We start from the raw sequence: 18,253 nt of genomic DNA on the forward strand, positions 1-18,253 counted from the left end.
GGTTCTCCCGAATTTTAACGATTTTTTTCTTGTTTAAAATTTTGATCCATGGTTGATCTGGGGCTTTTTGAGAACCAGGAAATTCGGCGGGATTTTTTTATACGCCTTCACACGAGCCTTGTGATCCACGTAACCTCTCAGCGACGATTTCAGTGTGTCGCAAGTTCTTCCTACACGGCTCTGTTCTACTAGAAACATATCTGTGATTCATCATGAGAAGGAAGTAGTTAACTTCACTCGGAAGTTGTTGTTTAGCCTTTCACACGCGGAAAGTTTTCGTTCAGGAACGTGCTTATATGATGTGCGGAACAAAATTGACTTTTTTTTTTCTCAACTCTGCTCCGGAAGTTTTATAAATTTGTATAATATAGGGTACGCTGGGTTGTTTTTAGACTGTCAATGACAGGATGGAAAAATTAGGACTTAGCATATCGACACTAGGAACGATATGTAATCACATCAATGAACGTCACTCTGAACTTCGTCAATTTCTCTCAAAACAGGTATGTTTTTGGTTAGTTATGTTATGACAAATGTCCGTATTGTTTTTACTTTGCCCATTCATAGTATTGTATAAACGACAACCCTGGTGTATATCGTACTTTTTTTTGGGCATTTTGCTGTGTTGAGGTAGGGCTCCCACGTGTCCTGATAAAAAAAAACATTCGGAAAAACGAAATCAAAGCACTCTCCACTCATTAAGATTTTTTTGTATACTAAGTATTATGTTAATGCAACGTAGGGGCTTCAGGGTCTTAAAAATACCCGGGAGATACCCATTTTCAAGACGGACTATGCCAGAAATACGACAGGACAGGCTCGACTTTCAACATTAACTTCGATGGCGATAAGAAAAGAAGGAAGAAAGAAAGGAGGATGGATATTGTGTACAGTTTAAAAGCATTTTTGGTGAGTAAAATATGGTCCTCAAAAGACCCAAATAAGTGATAATTCCGGACTCATAATTTGGCATTCTGCCATTGGATGGACACATTACCCCCCACCCCCCCCTCCCCCAGAGGATCACTTACCTCTCACTGTCTACCTTCAGTTAGTCAGTAGGAGGCAGATCACCGCCCAACGTCTTTTCATATTACCTCACCCCTAAGTCTTTACTCACAGGGGATTTTGTGTCATTTTACCGGCTAAAATCTGTCCTTAAGCCTATTTGTCCGTGCTTTGTGGAACCTATAGCGTCTGCCAGAGGGCAGCAGCTGGAACAGATTGTGACCAGGGTGGTATGGGTCCCTGATGATGTTCCTGGCTCTGCTGAGGTAACGAGGGCTGGCAATGTCCTCCAGTGAAGGCAGAGCAGCCGGCGATCTTCTGGGAAGTGTTAATAACTCTCTGCATGGCCTTTTTGTCTGCTGCCGTGCTTTCAGCGTACCACAATGTGATGCAGTATGCCAGGATGCTCTCCATAGAGGTTCTATAGAAGGTTACCAGAAGCTAAGTGTCCAAGGTGTTCCTCCTGAGTAACCTGAGGAAATGGAATTGTTTCTCAGCCTTCTTCACTACTGCCGTGGTGTTTGTAGACCAGGAGAGTGATTCCGTGACGTGCACCCCCATGAATTTATAGGACTGGACCCCGTTTACACGTACTCCATGTATGAGGAGAAGGCCAGATCTGTGCTGTGTTTGCGAAAGTCGAGGATTATTTCTTTAGTTTTCTTGGTCTTCAGTATGAGATTGTTCACCAAGCACCACAAAGACTGTTTGCCTCATCTCTGTAGGTCGACTCATCCCCTCCTGACATGACAAGAGAAAGTCAAGGAGCTCAGTGGGAGATAATCCTGTAAATTCATCCGTGGCAAACATTACAATCATTTCTGTTCTCAGCCGAGGCAGATCAAAAAGTGCACCGTGGCTTTGCGTTAAGATGGAGAAGGTTGGAAATTTTTCTGGAATCCCCGAAACTTCTGTGGGTCGTGGAGGGAGAGAAATATCGGTGGGCGGCTGGGCGGAGGGTTGTGTGCGCGCACATTGTGTGTGTGTGTGTGGGGGGGGGGGGGGGGGTCTGTGTGTATATATATCCATATATATACACGCATAAACACATACCAGTGGCGGTCCATGCAGTTTTTCGTAGCGCCTTCAACTAATCAATCCGACCCTCAAAAACTTTTATGGCTACTGCAGCTACAGGTGCGACACATACAAAAATCATCAATAATAACCTCATACATATGAAATATAATTTAGGAATATAGCTATATTGTACTCACCAAAAATCTTTATAAACTATACACAATATCCATCCTCCTTTCTTCCTCCTTTGTTATCACCATCAAACCTAATGCTGAAAGTCGAGGCTATCCTGTCGTATTTCTGGCATTAGTTTTTTTTATCGATTTACTGGTTAAAATGTTCGCTCCCGGTTGCGACAGGCTTGCTTGCTTTGGAGGTGTCTGACCCATCTTAATGCTGTCCAGCCTTTTTCTTGAAAAGTCTGTCTGGAAAACAGCTTTGCCAGCAAATCTGCAACCAAATGCATTTGTTTTCCTCTGTCGGCCTTTGTGGATTGAGCTTGCGAGCTCTAGCTGCCTCACTCTGGCTAGCCAATCATAGTTGGTGAAAGCGATGACGTATCCCTACGCCGGCGAGTAGGCTATGACGTATCCCTAGGCCTGCGACATGGCATTCTGGTGTTGCCAACTCGAAATCTGATTGGTTAAAGCAACAGTCTTAACGACGCTTGTTTAATGCAGCAGAGCCTGCAGAACTGATTGTGAATGCCTTGAGGCAGGTTTCTGACACTGGCAACAAATAATGGTTGAAATGTGATTGGTTAAATGCTTCAATATGAAGACGCATCTGGAAGTAGTGCAATCAGGGGGAAAGCAATGAAAGGAAGCTAACAGACAATTTTGAATTATTTAACAAGTATTGATGGACAAAATATAATGTATGATTCAGATATTTCTTAGGCCAGCAGAGAAGGCCTTGATTTAGGGATAGGAATGGCGATAGAACACGCCCTCACACATACGCACACGCACGTACACATACACGCGCGCACACGCATGCACACATGCACATACACGCATACGCACACACACGCACATACACACGCACATACACACGCACATACACACGCACATACACACGCACATACACACGCACATACACACGCACATACACACGCACATACACACGCACATACACACGCACATACACACGCACATACACACGCACATACACACGCACATACACATGCACATACATGCATACGCGCACACATACACACATACACGCACACTTGCACACATACACCCATTTCTATAAATGTGTGTGTGTATACACACTTGTTATAAATTATTTTTAAGTTACTTGCTTTTTCTCCAGACATGGAGCCAGCGCGACAAACACTGTATTCTAGAGACCCTGGCCCAATTGCTGTTGGAGAAGGATTACACATTACTAATTGCAAGACATTTGCGACCTCTTGTTCTGGATTTACTGGAGCGAAATGCACATCGGGTAAAGGCAAATGGTAAGATCAACCACGATCTTCATGAGCGTCTGTGTGTGGCCCTCAGCAAACTTCTTTGCATTTGCCCTGATGCCCAGGGGTAAGTGTATTTCTTTTACTTTTGAAAAATATGTATATCTATTTTTTAATATTCGTATCTGAGAATATAATCTAAATTGCCTATAGGTGAATAATATAAATAATTATTTAAATAAAGAGGAATTAATACCCTTTTCTGATTGTCATTACCAGCTTTGCCACAAGGTACTTCAATCATGCTCCTCCAGTCTTTCAGAGACTGTTCTTAACCAATGATGAGTCATCAAGTATTCAGTACGGTCCTCGGCGAATGAAACTGCGTGACATCATGGCCGCAACTCTTTGTTTTGTCAAGAGTGATTGTTCCAACTTTGGAAAGCTCTGGAACTGGAGTCCATGTATTTCCCTTTTGCAAGTCAATGATGCCCTGGTACGAGGGTAAGTACTTCTACTCAAAGCTAAAAGCTTGTGTGCCGTGCCTCACATTGTTGAATGTTACAAGGAGAACCGAGAAGGATCAATTGTGGGGAAGTTTATCGATTTTAGAGAAGAAATGGAACATCTGTTGCTAACATCTCGCTCAATTTCATAAATCTTTGTTCATAGGGATAGTTGACTGCCAAAAGAAGAACATACGCTTACAAATATAATCACATTTAAGTACACTGCTGTGATTCTTCACCACTTAAACAGTCGCGGCTTCATTACATTGTATTTTTATTTTTGGAAGCGCGTGCAGTCTATTTTCAAGTAAATACGATAGTAAGTCACAGAGAAAATACGATTTTATCAAGCAAGTTAAAACCGGAGGCTGAAGCATCAAAATGCTCCTTGTGATTCAGAAAATGAGACACTGTCCCCCTGATGAATCTTGAGCTTCATTCCCATAGAATCTGCTAAATGATAAATGTCTTTTTTCACATTCATGACCTCCACTCTTCAAGAAAACCTGGCAATTGAAAATTGAATAATATACCATATGCAATTCTAACCGGATTTTTTTTCTGGTCCACTTTGGGCGCTACTGGTTTAGATTAGTGTAAGATGCCGTACACCAGGGATATCACGCTAACAAGTTATCTTGCCATCAGTGAAATGGGATTAAAACATTTTTTGTGCTCTTTTTTTTTTTTAATCATGGGGATCGACTGTTTTGGTGTGGCGACACCCGAGGGGACAAGTTGAACGTTAGACCGCCAGTTTGGCTGACTTTACAAAGAGGTGTCAGGTTTAGAACCATATACATTCAATAACTTTGGATCAGAGGTAGCACACGCAGAGTCGGCTTGATGAGATTTTCAAAGACTTCAGCTGAAGGAGGTGTCAGAATAGCCAGCTCTGGGAAATGAGTCCATCCCCCAGCGTGACCAGTTCGAATCCCTACCTACCTCAACAGTTGAGCTGGTTTTGTTAACAAAGGGTCATGTGACCTAGGTACAAACTTGAGGCGGGAAAAAGTAGACAAAGAAATGGGAGTGTCGTGATAGATGACACCCCCTTAACTAAAAGGTGTCATGATGGAACTTTTCCCCAAGGCTCTGCAAAATTCTATCCTAGTGACTATAATACATTCTATACTCCACAGAAGGTATATAGGGTGTAGCTCATTGAGGTCCAGTCTAATAAAAATTGGTGAAGTGAAACTCCACTCCAACCCTCCCTCGTGATTGTTGGCCAGTAAATTTCACTTGCTGTAACCTGCATTAATGTTGAAATGGCATTTAAGTCTGACCGCTGTCATTTTTCAAATGTTTAAAATCCATTCTGATGAGCTACTTGTACCATATTTTGTGAAGTTTGTCATTTTAGCCCCGACCAAATGACACTGAATTCTTATGTTACAGGTACACTGCTCATTGTTTAGCAGCGGTTTCTCAGATGACTGATAATCAAAAAAACATATTTTTGAAGAAAATTCTGACGAGTGATGAGTTTTTGCAAATGAAAATCAGGTATGGTTTTCTTGAATTGTTTTCTTTTGTCCCAATGAATTATGGTTAATAAATTATTCAGAAACATTAAGAGCATTTTGTTGTTGTTTTTCTTTTCACATTTTTTTTCTCTTGTGAAGAGATTTTGAAGAAATGAAGCAATTGGAAGTAGAAAGGGCCTTGCCTTTAGCCAATGAAGGATCAATCTTGTGGCAAAATGAAAAGAAGCACACCCATGGCCAATTTGTGTCAAAGGACTTATCACACAATGTTTTAGCAATATGTGGCATTCTTCTGCCCCGGATATCACTTCAACAAACAGAAGAGGTAAGAGAACATTTTTAGGGCTGGAAAAAAAGTCGCAACTTGGGCTCTGAGTCAAAAGGCAGCCATGATTTTGGGGAGAAAAGAAGAAAACTTCCGAATTTGGGGTCCAAATTTATGAATCCTTTGTGTGGCTTGGCCCACAGCAGTCTGAACAGAAATGAGCATGTTCGCTTGCTTTGATCGTATCACCATATTCCATAGTCATTATTGTCATGCACAAGCACCACTCTGAAATAACAACAATGTTGTGGGATTTAATCCATATACATTCAATAACTTCGGATCAGACGGAGCACACAGAGCCGTGATGAGATTTACTAGACCTCAACTGAAGGAGGGAGCCACATTGCGGCAAGAGTTGTTCTTCATTGTTTTCATCACAAAGCAAATAGTTAAATTATCTTGAGTTCCTTAGTTTTAATAGTCAATGGATTTTATTGTCTGTTCACAAAGTGAGTGTATACATGTTGCACTGCTTGTACTTTGATATTTAATTTTAGAATATTTTTTGCAGGCCCCTAAAAAAGACATTGTTCTAGTCGACTCAACTTGTCTCAATCTGAAAAGATTGACATTGGCTGTAGCTTCGCATAAACCTGTACTCCTTGAGGGACCGATAGGATGTGGGAAAACAGCTCTGGTGGAGTTCATGGCGACTCTGACCGGTCATGCAAAAACCAGAAATATTTTAAAGGTTCAGCTTGGGGATCAAACTGATAGCAAGGTAAGACCTTGTAAATTTGTATAACTTGAATTTTTTTTCCCTGGAATATTTTTGGCTGTGTTCGGATGAGTGCCTAAAATCCCCCAAAATGCATGGGTTTTGATGTTCAATTTCATATTTAGCACAGAGTTCGGTATCATCAAACCTATAGGGTGCACTTGGAAGTCAAAATTTTTCTCTAAATGGTCAATGCACCCAATCGATCGGTGCGCCTTGTTTCTTGCTGACACGCTACTTATTGCAATCGACCCCGTGGACGTTCACCCTAAAAATAACCTCCCCAAGTATTCCTAGCATTACCAAGAATCAATTCAAAACATCCCAGATGAGTGGCTAGGCCAGGGGTGGCCAACCAGTCAGAGACCAAGAGCCACATTTTTTACTGTGTTACAGCAAAGAGACACATTTTTTACTGTGTTACCGCAAAGAGCCACATTTTTTACTGTTACCGCAAAGAGCCACATCACACACATACCTTTGCTCGGCCAGATTTATTGTAAATGTCACACACCAGCATAGTAATGACATAAATTGACTCCTACAGTACTAACAGCACAGCACAATGAACATTGTGTGCACTGTCTCACACAGACAAACACTCAGTTCAACCAAGTCCACAAACAAAAATATAATTTACAATAGCGTTTTTCTTTTACTATGCATGTTACTTAGTGGGACTTCTGTCATAAAATCAGAGCCTATTTTTGCGCAACATTCGCTCCTTGTGAGCTGTCATTTATTATGAATGGCTTTTAACTAGCGCGCCCACCACGTGGGTGTACACCTCGCTCTCATATTGGCTGCTCCTGGCTGAGCACTCTCGCCTTGGTCTGCCTCGCAGGGGGTGTGGGTTTTTCAGCCGACGCTCGACCTTTGGGATACTTTTTGTGTGCGCGACGCCGTTTATTGTCGCTTCTGGTTCACGGGAGCTCTCCCACTCTGTCAAAAACGTTTACTCAAATGACCTTGCTCCTACTGGGAAACTTTGAGGTATTTTCATCCCAAGCACATGCGCATTGGACGAAAATACCGTATTGAACTCAAGCAAAGCGCACACACAAATAAAAATAAAACACAAATACAAACTTTGATATGGACGTAAGAGCCGCCTGAAACCGGGCAAAGAGCCGCATGCGGCTCGGGAGCCGCGGGTTGGCCACCCCTGGGCTAGGCATTTGAATTCCGTGTGCTCGTAGTGCTTTTAACCCTCAGATACACTCAATACTCAAAGAAATAGCACATGAGACCTATACAGAGGAAATGCCAGGCATGAAGGCTAACAGAATGCAGGTGTGAACGTTTGGATTATGGATTAACACGGACGGACGGACACGGACGGACAGACGGACACGGACGGACAGACGGAGACAGACGGACACGGACGGACAGACGGACACGGACGGACAGACGGACACGGACGGACAGACGGACACGGACGGACAGACGGACAGACGGACACGGACGGACAGACGGACACGGACGGACAGACGGACACGGACGGACGGACGGACACGGATGGACACGGACGGACAGACGGATGGACACGGACGGACAGACGGACACGGACGGACAGACGGACACGGACGGACAGACGGACACGGACGGACAGACGGACACGGACGGATAGACGGACACGGACGGACAGACGGACACGGACGGACAGACGGACACGGACGGACAGACGGACACGGACGGACAGACGGACACGGACGGACAGACGGACACGGACGGACAGACGGACACGGACGGACACGGACGGACAGACGGACACGGACGGACAGACGGACACGGACGGACAGACGGACACGGACGGACAGACGGACACGGACGGACAGACGGACACGGAAGGACGGACGGACACGGACGGACGGACGGACACGGACGGACGGGCATGGACGGACGGACGGGCACGGACGGACGGACGGGCACGGACGGACACGGACGGGCACGGACGGACGGACGAACGGACACGGACGGACGGACGGACAGACGGACAGACGGACAGACGGACACGGACGGACAGACGGACACGGACGGACACGGACGGACAGACGGACACGGACGGACAGACGGACACGGACGGACAGACGGACACGGACGGACAGACGGACACGGACGGACACGGACGGACAGACGGACACGGACGGACAGACGGACACGGACGGACAGACGGACACGGACGGACAGACGGACACGGACGGACACAGACGGACAGACGGACACGGACGGACAGACGGACACGGACGGACAGACGGACACGGACGGACAGACGGACACGGACGGACAGACGGACACGGAAGGACGGACGGACACGGACGGACGGACGGACACGGACGGACGGACGGGCATGGACGGACGGACGGGCACGGACGGACGGACGGACGGGCACGGACGGGCACGGACGGACGGACGGACACGGACGGGCACGGACGGACGGACGGACGGACACGGACGGACGGACGGACAGACGGACACGGACGGACAGACGGACACGGACGGACAGACGGGCACGGACGGACAGACGGACACGGACGGACAGACGGAGAGACGGACACACGGACAGACGGACACACGGACAGACGGACACACGGACAGAAGGACAGACGGACAGAAGGACAGACGGACACAGTCAGGTGTTACTTATTTTAAAGACACCTGATTGGTTAAAATGTTGGCACTGGATCGGCTGGAACAAAAACCAGGACCCACTGCGGCCCTATGTGGAACCGGTTTGAGACCACTGGTGTAAGGAGATATGGAAAACAGACCGGATAGGGGCTCTCGAGGACCGGACTTGGCCACCCCTGTTTTATTGGGTCGGCTCGCAGTTGTCATAATCGCTCATTTTGGCTGTGTTATAATCCTTTTGCCAATCATGCTTTAAACAGCTTTTCCTTACCGTCATCCTCTTTCTACCAAATATTGGTCTGGAACTAGCGCTCACGTCATATCAAGTCCCCTGTTCTCCGGGTCGTGTAATTGCCGCTTAAGCCTATCGAATATTATCCTTTTATTGTTGACAAAAGTTATTGGTTAATAGTTATCATTGTGATTTATCGCCCTGGTCTATTTCATGCAACGCGGAGACATTTTTTTTTGGAAGCAAACCCAATGACAAAAACAAATATTTAAATTTCTCAATGTTCTCAATTATTCAGCTGCTGCTTGGGATGTACCGTTGCACAGATATACCAGGAAAGTTTATTTGGCAACCAGGAACGTTGACACGGGCTGTTTCTAAAGGCATGTGGATTTTATTGGAAGACATTGACCACGCTCCGCTTGATGTGGTAAGTTAAAAACCTTGAAAATGTCAATTTAAATAGTTGGGCTGAACAATATTGGAAAAAAAAGATTTTTAACCAGAAGACTTGACCTGCTCTGCTTTGGAAGAATGGGTTGTGTAACCGCGACCACATTATTTTCACATATGGCTTAATCCCAGCTACACGGTAGGGGTGGTTGATACGGACGGCAAAAGGATCAGTGTTTTACAAATACTAATCACAATTTTTGCTTAATCAATTTTTTTAAAGATTGTTTGTGTTTTCCAATCTTGTGAGATTATCTAGTGTGCCGTGGGAAATGATCTCCCAAGAAGTCATACATTGCAATATCCAGAGATACATTTTAATATTACAAGATTGAAATCCTAATATTACATGTACCAAGTCATACATTTTTAAATGTTAAAATCAGAAATATTTAGGAAAAATGTGTATTGTGTTTAGTCATTTTGTTTGCCTATTTTTGTGTTATGTGAATGGGAAGTTGCTTGGTTTCTCAAGGTTCAACTTGTGACAATGCAAGGCATATGAGATCACAGCAATAAATTTGGATTGTTATTAGAAAAGTTAACAACCAATATTAAACTGAGGGGTTGCTTGTAAAGCCAAGTAAAAGAAATCACCATCTCCCCTAATGCTGGCAATATTACGACTTTTTTCCTCCCAATATTACTTCAACCACCTAACATTTACGAGAAGAGCCGTTTTGTGCTCAAACAGACTTAACGTCGACAAAAGTTGAAGCCCGGAAAACCAACGAGCTGCCGGTTTACTTTCCATAAAAATAAACAAAAAAAATGACTTTCATCTCATAATATTATGATTTCAATCTGGTTGTAGTACAATCTTTGATTTCAGATTTCAATTTTAACCTCGTAATAGTTTGATTTTAATCTCTTTATATTCCGATTCATCTCTTGGATTATTACGATGTATGACTAATTCTGACATGACACTGTCAAGGCAAATTCGGCCATTTTCTTATCAATCTCAGGGACCCTTTGTTGGAAACTGCGTACCACATTTCTCAGACCACGTTCTTCCTCTTCCTCATCTTCGTCCTTCATCCTCACTCACCGATTTCATCATATCAACTAAATTCTCATTTTGGGAGGTTGACTGGCTCGCGATCACCACTCCGTAGTCAAGTCAGAGTAGCTCAGCTAGCCTACCTACCCTCGCCAGCTTCATGGCCTTATCTATGGCTGAGTGATCAACCTCCTCAGGTGATCTGTCATAATTGTGGATGATTTTTTTTCAGTCACAGATTCTTCCACTTTGAAATTTTGGTCCTTTCCTACATTTTATTCGGTGGCGGCCCGGTCTATTAAGGAGGCTCCATTGCTGTTTCCGCGATAATTTCACAATTTTTAAGATTTTTAATTATTTAATTCATTTAAAAAATTTGGGGATACTCAACAATACTATACTGAAGCCGCCAAGTGGCGAGGCATGACAGTAAATTATTTTTTCATCTTTTATTTTATTTTTTACACATCCCTTATCCAAAATTGGTATTTCCATTTTTATAGTTTTTAGTTGGTAGTATTTTCATGCCTTTAACAAATTAATCATTTAGATCAGGGGTGTCCAAACTTTTTGCAAAGAGGGCCAGATTTGGTAAGGTGAAAATATGTGCGGGCCGACTTTTAGCCTGACATTCTTTGAACCATTAACATTAAATGCAAATTAACTTTTTGGGATTTTTTTTAATTACAAATGGCATACTTTTACATTTTTTTTACATTTAGGTTTTTACCGAAATCACAAACCACAAAAAAATAAGAAAACTATCAAGGATATCTAAGTTCATGTGAAACATCACATATTATTCACTATTATATGCTCACTGTAGGAACAGTGCTGAAAACAAAACAATGATCACTGCATATTCAAACTGTGATTTTGACCATCACAAAAAAAATAATGAACTGAGATTTAAGAATTTATTCAACTCAGAGGACTTAACAAATATCTTGCCTGCACTAATGTGAAGGGTGATACTGGGATCTTTACTGCAGTATGTAGTCCAGGTCTTCTTTGCACGCTAACGAGAAAAAGTCAAACTCAGTTCCTTTTGCCTCTAACTGTCTCTTAATATCTAATGAAACGTCTTCAATTCTCCGTGCCACAGTATTACGAGCCAGGCAAATATTGGCAAACTCTTGCTTCTTCGCGGGACAAATTTTCTCAACCATTTTCATTACACAGTCTTTAATAAATTCACCGTCACTGAAAGGTTTGCAGTGCTTTGCAATTAGCGTTGCCACTTCGTAGCTTGCCTTTGTGGCATTTTCATTTGACTCACGGGCTCTTGTGAAAAAGCTTTGCTGTGCCGTTAAAACAGCTTCCAGTTGCTTCACTTTTTCACCGCGTTCGTTCCCAGTTAGCTTGTCGTAGCTAGCATGTTTCGTCTGGTAGTGCCTCTTAATGTTGAATTCCTTGAAAACAGCCACAGTCTCTTGGCAAATTAGGCAGACACAGTTGTTTCGTATTTCAGTGAAAAAATACTCAAATTTCCACTTCTCCTGGATGCGGCGGCCCTCCCGGTCAACTTTCCTTTTTTTGTTTACATGTTAGAAATGGGCTGGGCTGAAACAATGACGCAAGGGTCACGGCGGCCAGAGTGCGGCCACAGGGCTACTGCCATCTTCTGGTGAAGTGAAAAATAGCTTTTTGTACACATTTATTTTATACTGTGGTCAACAGTGCTGGCGGGCCGTGTATTATTGATTTCATGATAGAGGCCGTGGGCCGGTCAAAATTTGTCCTCGGGCCTTATTTGGCCCGCGGGCCGGACTTTGGACATGCCTGATTTAGATGTAAAATGCCACTCTACTTCATACAAATCAAAGTTACTTCAATGGAACAAAGAGATTTCATAAGTAGATGCACCACTGTACTTCCAAGTAGGTACCCTCGGGTTTAAGGATTTTTGGCACCCCCCTGTATTTTTATTTTTTTGAATAAGACTTGTTTGTAATATCAGATTATTCCTCCACTTTGTGATTGTTTGAATGTACACCTGGTGCAAACCAAGGGGTCGTTTCGGAATGCCTTTTAAATTTTATTGTTGCTAAACAAGCCAAAAACAAGGTGTGATCAAGTTCCAGCCTTATTGTTCAAGTTTATTTTTCTTTCTTCCAACTAATAGAGGATACAGTACATTACACTTGTCCCCACTTGTCTAAACAAACTCTGAACTATTGCTTTTTGTTTTTTTAAGATATCTGTGCTCATTCCATTGATGGAAAATAAAACATTAATGATTCCAGGACGGGAAGATTGTATTGACATATCTCCTGGGTTTCAGTTCTTCGCAACAAGAAGGTATGAATAATACTACTAATTTTACTAGCGCAAAGGAGTCTAATTAAAAGAAAAATTATGACTAAAGCAGCCCTAGAGTTAGTGTTGGTGTAATTTAAACTGTGATGTGCCAGTGGATTCGAGGTAATGTCAAAAACAAGAACGTGCAAACAAAACACTCCCATTGGTTGAAGTAGCACCCCCTACTGTGATGTGCCAATCAACACTAGGCTCCAATTGATCAATGTAGCGGCACTGTTAGCAAAGCCGTTAAATTGTGTTCATTCCATGGCACCAGTCCATTTCCCGAGTGTTCACACCCGCATTGTGTTGTCATTCACTCCAGGCATTTCCTCTGTATAGATAGCTATGATATGCTGTTTCTTTAAGTATATAGCGTATATAACGTCCACTGCTTTGAAAGCAATAAGTAGTGTGTCGGTAAGAAATAAAATCAGTCACTCAAACGGTCAGGGCCATACAAAATTTTAGTTTAGCGCACAGACAAAACGCACCGACCGATTGGGGGCATCAACCATTTTAGAGAAAATTTTAGACTTAAGTGCGCCCTATAGGTTTGAAAATACGGTGACCAAAGTATCATAATACCTTAAGTGAGTATTTTCAGGATTCTCTTTTTTTCCTCTAAATTTTTGTATTCATTTATTTTTACAGGATTCATTACAGTGGTGGGAGTCGGCACAAACCCCCAAACTCCAATGCAACATTGCTTGATAAGTACTGGACCAAGGTAGAGATTGATTACATGACCAGGACAGAATTGAAGACGGTAGGTATTCATAGATGAAATACCCCCAAGAAAATAACAGTTTGATTTTTAAAGAAGTTATTTCTAAATTGGAGTGGAAATATATGGAAAATAAGTATTGGGTCACCTACAAAGAAGCAAGATTTCTGGCTGTCAAAGATTTCCAATTTCTTATGAGGTCTAACGAGGTCTGCACTCGTTACCAGTATTAATAGCAACTGTTTTAACCCAATCAGTATTAAAGACACCTGTCCACAACCTCAGTCTCTCACGGTCCCAACTCCACTTTGACAAGGCCAGAGACCTGTCAAAAAGACACCAAATAAGGAAAGAATGAATGTGGCCATGTATCTAGAGATTTGGGGTGAAAATATCCTTCCATCACCACGGACTTTGAAGATCAGACGTGGCCTGGACTCTCAGCATGACGATGATCACAAAGACAAAGCAGATCCCATAGAAAATTTGTGGATGGAGTTGAAAGTCCGTGTTGCCCAACGACAGCCTGAATCGATGGCCAGCCGATCGCAGTGCACAAGGAGACGGACAAACATTCACGCTCACTCACTCTCATACCTAGGGGAATTTTGAGTTTCCAATCAGATTACCATGCATGTTTTTGGAATGTGGGAGGAAACTGGAGTACCCAGAGGAAACCCATGCAGGCCAGGGAAAACATGCAAAGGTTGACGTGACCAGCATTTAAGTCCAGAGCTTTGCGGCTGAGCCGCTAACCCAAAGGTCTCCAAACTGGTCCTCGAGGGCCGCTCCTGAAAAAAGAAGCACCATACTTCAATCCACTGTTTCATTTCTAAGATACCAGATCGACAGGAAGGTTTCCTCTTACAGGTTGGAACGAAAACCCGCTCCCACTGTGGCCCTTTCTGGAATAGTTTGGGGGACCACTGCGCTAACTACTCGCACCACCAGCCTGCCGCCACAAACTCGTACATTTAATAATATTTCTTCCCCTTTTTAGTTTTTTCTTATTTGTGCTTTTGGAATTGTGGTTGCTTCCTCCTCATCTGCCTTCCCTTTTGAATACCTCATGTATTTCCTAGCATTGTCTGAACTGCTGCTCCGTTGACAGTTGATTTTGATGCTCCTCGACCAATTTGTCAATGCCCTCCTTACTGACCAAGAGCCCAATCGCTTACCCCCACGACACAATTTTTCCCACTGGCTGTAGTTCAGGTTAAGGCTCGATAGCGAGTCCATAGAAGGGACTCTGCCACAGCTTCTTTCAAGCACAAGTTCAAGCACCACGACAAACTGCGGTTTTAAAAACATGGGAGTTGTGAGACAGCGAATGAGTTAAATTGTCAAGCAACAAGCAATGCATCTGCGACAATTTCAAAATTATCTATTGGATACAGGTAATGTATTCATGTTTTGTAACTTGGATCTTTTTTCCGTATCTCGAGCCACTCATTTACATCTCAAAAGGTTTCGGAAACCTGAACATTTCATACCTAGAGGCATTGGTAAGTAGAAGTATGACTATTTGTTAAAAGAAGGTACAACTGTACAAGACTTTTGTGATTTGAGCATATCCATTTTCTGTTTGTAGGTTGTTATCAGTAAGTATCCGATACTTAAAATTGTAGCAGATCGTCTACTGGATATATTCTGCCACCTTACTGGGGATCGGCATTTGGAGCCATCATGCCCACAAAGCATTATTGAAAATCACCTCGATATTTACAAGGAGAGTTCCCCTCTGCTGGAAGGGAGAGAACTTTCTCTAAGGTATGCATCAGTCCACAGTAATTATATGAAAGAATATGTCCTTCTTCCACAATGACATTTTAACGCTGATAGTTTTATAAACAATTTTCACACTCATCCGCCAGCGTACCTGTGTTATGCTAGTCGCCAGCGTACATGTTATGCTAGTCGGCAGCGTACCTGTGGTATGCTAGCCGCCAGCGTACCTGTGGTATGCTAGCCGCCAGCGTACCTGTGTTATGCTAGCCGCCAGCGTTCCTGTGGTATGCTAGCCACCAGCGTACCTGTGTTATGCTAGCCGCCAGCGTACCTGTGTTATGCTAGCCGCCAGCGTACCTGTGTTATGCTAGCCGCCAGCGTACCTGTGTTATGCTAGCCGCCAGCGTACCTGTGTTATGCTAGCCGCCAGCGTACCTGTGTTATGCTAGCCGCCAGCGTACCTGTGTTATGCTAGCCGCCAGTGCAGATGTTATCCCTGTCCCTAAAAAGCCAACCGCTGACAGCCTGAATGATTGCACTTAAGCCTGTGATCATGAAGTGCTTCGAAAAGTTGGTCGCCAGCCACATCAGGGATACACTCAGTTGACCTTCACCAGTTTGCTTATTAAGCAAACAGGTCCACTGTGGATGCCATCACTGTAGATCTGCACAACACACTGAGCCACCTGGAGCAACATGGGAACTATGTGAGGATGCCTTTCAATGACTATGGCTCAGCCTTCACCACTATAATACCAGACATTCTGGCTGACAAACTCTCCAACTATATTCTATCCTCTTCCATCTGCTGCTGGATTAAGAATTAAACAACCCGTCCATAACTGTTAAACTTGGTCCCCACCTCTCTTCCACCATTACACTGAGCACTGGCTCCCATCAAGGCGGTCAATACCTCTATTTACTTGACACACAGAGATCAAATTGTTAGTATTAAATTTTTATTTCCTGAAAATTCCCTGAACATTTTAGGTATAGTGATTATACAAATATGCCTAATCTATCATGACATAATTCTGTGGATTATATGATGACAATTTGTTTTTTATTTTTCCTTAGAGATTTGCTGAAATTTTGTGAGAGGATCAGTATCAACTTCAAGAGCACTTCTGCATCACATCATGTGTTTCAAGAGGTAAATAATTTTTGACACTGTAGGTCAGGGAATCCACTCCATGCTGCCTATAGTTGTTTGGGTTTGGCCACAGATTTTAAAGTTAAATTCATTTCTGATTCACATTATTCAAAGAATTGTTTTTCCATCTTTTTCTGTAAGGCTCTTGACTGCTTTACAGCAATGATGTCTGACCCTGAAAGCCAACTACGAATGGCTGAGAAAATTGGAAGCAAGCTCAATATCTCCAAAGAAAAGGTAATTTAATCTGATTCCCGGTCTTCTTAGTTTCAAAGTTGGGGCTTTGTAGACAGGGCAAGTGAAGTATGTGTGTTTGGTTTTACTTAAACATTTACCATCATAACAAACATTGGAGACATTCCACAACGCAAACTCCTTTGTTCCGCTTCGTAGTTGGAGTAAGACTGAGTTGAGTATTAAAATTGGAAGAGGGCTGCGTACAACGGCAAACGGCACGGACGACGTACTAGACCGCTTAAGAAAGATGCGTGGAATGTAACACGAAAGCAAATGACAAAATTGACAATCACAATGGTCTTTATTTATCATCACAAAACTTCTTTCTTCTCAAGCAAGAGGGCGAGATGAAATGGATGAATTAGTTTTGGTGAAAACGTGTTATTAGAGCCACTTTTCAAGCGTCCCTAAGTGATGATCAAGAAAATGAATGGAAGCAACGGCCCGATCGACTTACACATTAAATATGTTTCTGAACTGCAGTAATACTTTGACGTATCAGATATCTTTAAAGTAAATGCAGAACACTGATGGTTACTGGAGTTACAGTAATACCTTGATATATGAGTATATATATATATATATATATATATATATATATATATATATATATATATATATATATATATATATATATATCTGTCTCTCTATCTCTCTCTCTCTGTCTCTCTCTCTCTCTCTCTCTCTGTCTCTCTCTCTCTCTCTCTCTCTCTCTCTCTCTCTCTCTCTCTCTCTCTATTTCTATCTCTACCCCTACCCATACATATACATATACATATATATGCACACGTCACGCGCACATACGTCACGCGCACATACGTCACGCGCACATACGTCACGCGCACATACGTCACGCACACATACGTCACGCACACATAACGCACACATCACACCAACACAGACACCTACACACAGACACGTACATACATACACACACACATACACACACACATACACACACACATACACACATTCTGTATAAGTATTTATTATATAGTTTATCTTTTCATAAAATTACTATTTTGTATTGTTTGTAGGTCCAGTACTTCTGCCAAATGTATCAGCCCACCATCTCTTTCACTGAGCAAGAGGCTGTAGTGGGTAGAACGCATTTATTCCGAAAAGCAACTCAAACAGCACAGCTGAATACGTAAGTGAGGCTTTATACACGACATACCTTCTTCCTGAACTGCTTTCCATACACACTGCATGGATTATTTTACATTCACCACTAATGAGAAATCTGTAATCAGTTGCTTATGTAATGTGTCCCGGATTTTTTTTGCCAGATCAAGTTG

General features: G+C 42.9%; 1 protein-coding gene across 2 annotated transcripts in view; it reads left to right on the plus strand.

The window, feature by feature from the left end:
* Nucleotides 1-251: 251 nt before the first annotated feature.
* The window catches only part of mdn1 (midasin AAA ATPase 1), a 138,591-nt gene continuing 120,589 nt past the window's right edge, over nucleotides 252-18,253 (plus strand). For both annotated transcript variants that reach the window (XM_077711400.1, XM_077711401.1), the window contains exons 1-13: nucleotides 252-503; nucleotides 3,346-3,572; nucleotides 3,725-3,949; nucleotides 5,356-5,463; nucleotides 5,583-5,769; nucleotides 6,284-6,493; nucleotides 9,652-9,783; nucleotides 13,007-13,110; nucleotides 13,765-13,879; nucleotides 15,429-15,607; nucleotides 16,643-16,718; nucleotides 16,860-16,955; nucleotides 17,993-18,105. In XM_077711400.1, the coding sequence (XP_077567526.1) occupies nucleotides 408-503; nucleotides 3,346-3,572; nucleotides 3,725-3,949; nucleotides 5,356-5,463; nucleotides 5,583-5,769; nucleotides 6,284-6,493; nucleotides 9,652-9,783; nucleotides 13,007-13,110; nucleotides 13,765-13,879; nucleotides 15,429-15,607; nucleotides 16,643-16,718; nucleotides 16,860-16,955; nucleotides 17,993-18,105 (1,868 nt within the window). In that variant the 5' untranslated portion in view covers nucleotides 252-407. The remainder of the gene's footprint in view (nucleotides 504-3,345; nucleotides 3,573-3,724; nucleotides 3,950-5,355; nucleotides 5,464-5,582; nucleotides 5,770-6,283; nucleotides 6,494-9,651; nucleotides 9,784-13,006; nucleotides 13,111-13,764; nucleotides 13,880-15,428; nucleotides 15,608-16,642; nucleotides 16,719-16,859; nucleotides 16,956-17,992; nucleotides 18,106-18,253) is intronic.

This window comes from Stigmatopora nigra, unplaced genomic scaffold (genome assembly GCF_051989575.1).
Source record: "Stigmatopora nigra isolate UIUO_SnigA unplaced genomic scaffold, RoL_Snig_1.1 HiC_scaffold_26, whole genome shotgun sequence".
In the NCBI taxonomy this organism is placed as follows: Eukaryota; Metazoa; Chordata; class Actinopteri; order Syngnathiformes; family Syngnathidae; genus Stigmatopora; species Stigmatopora nigra.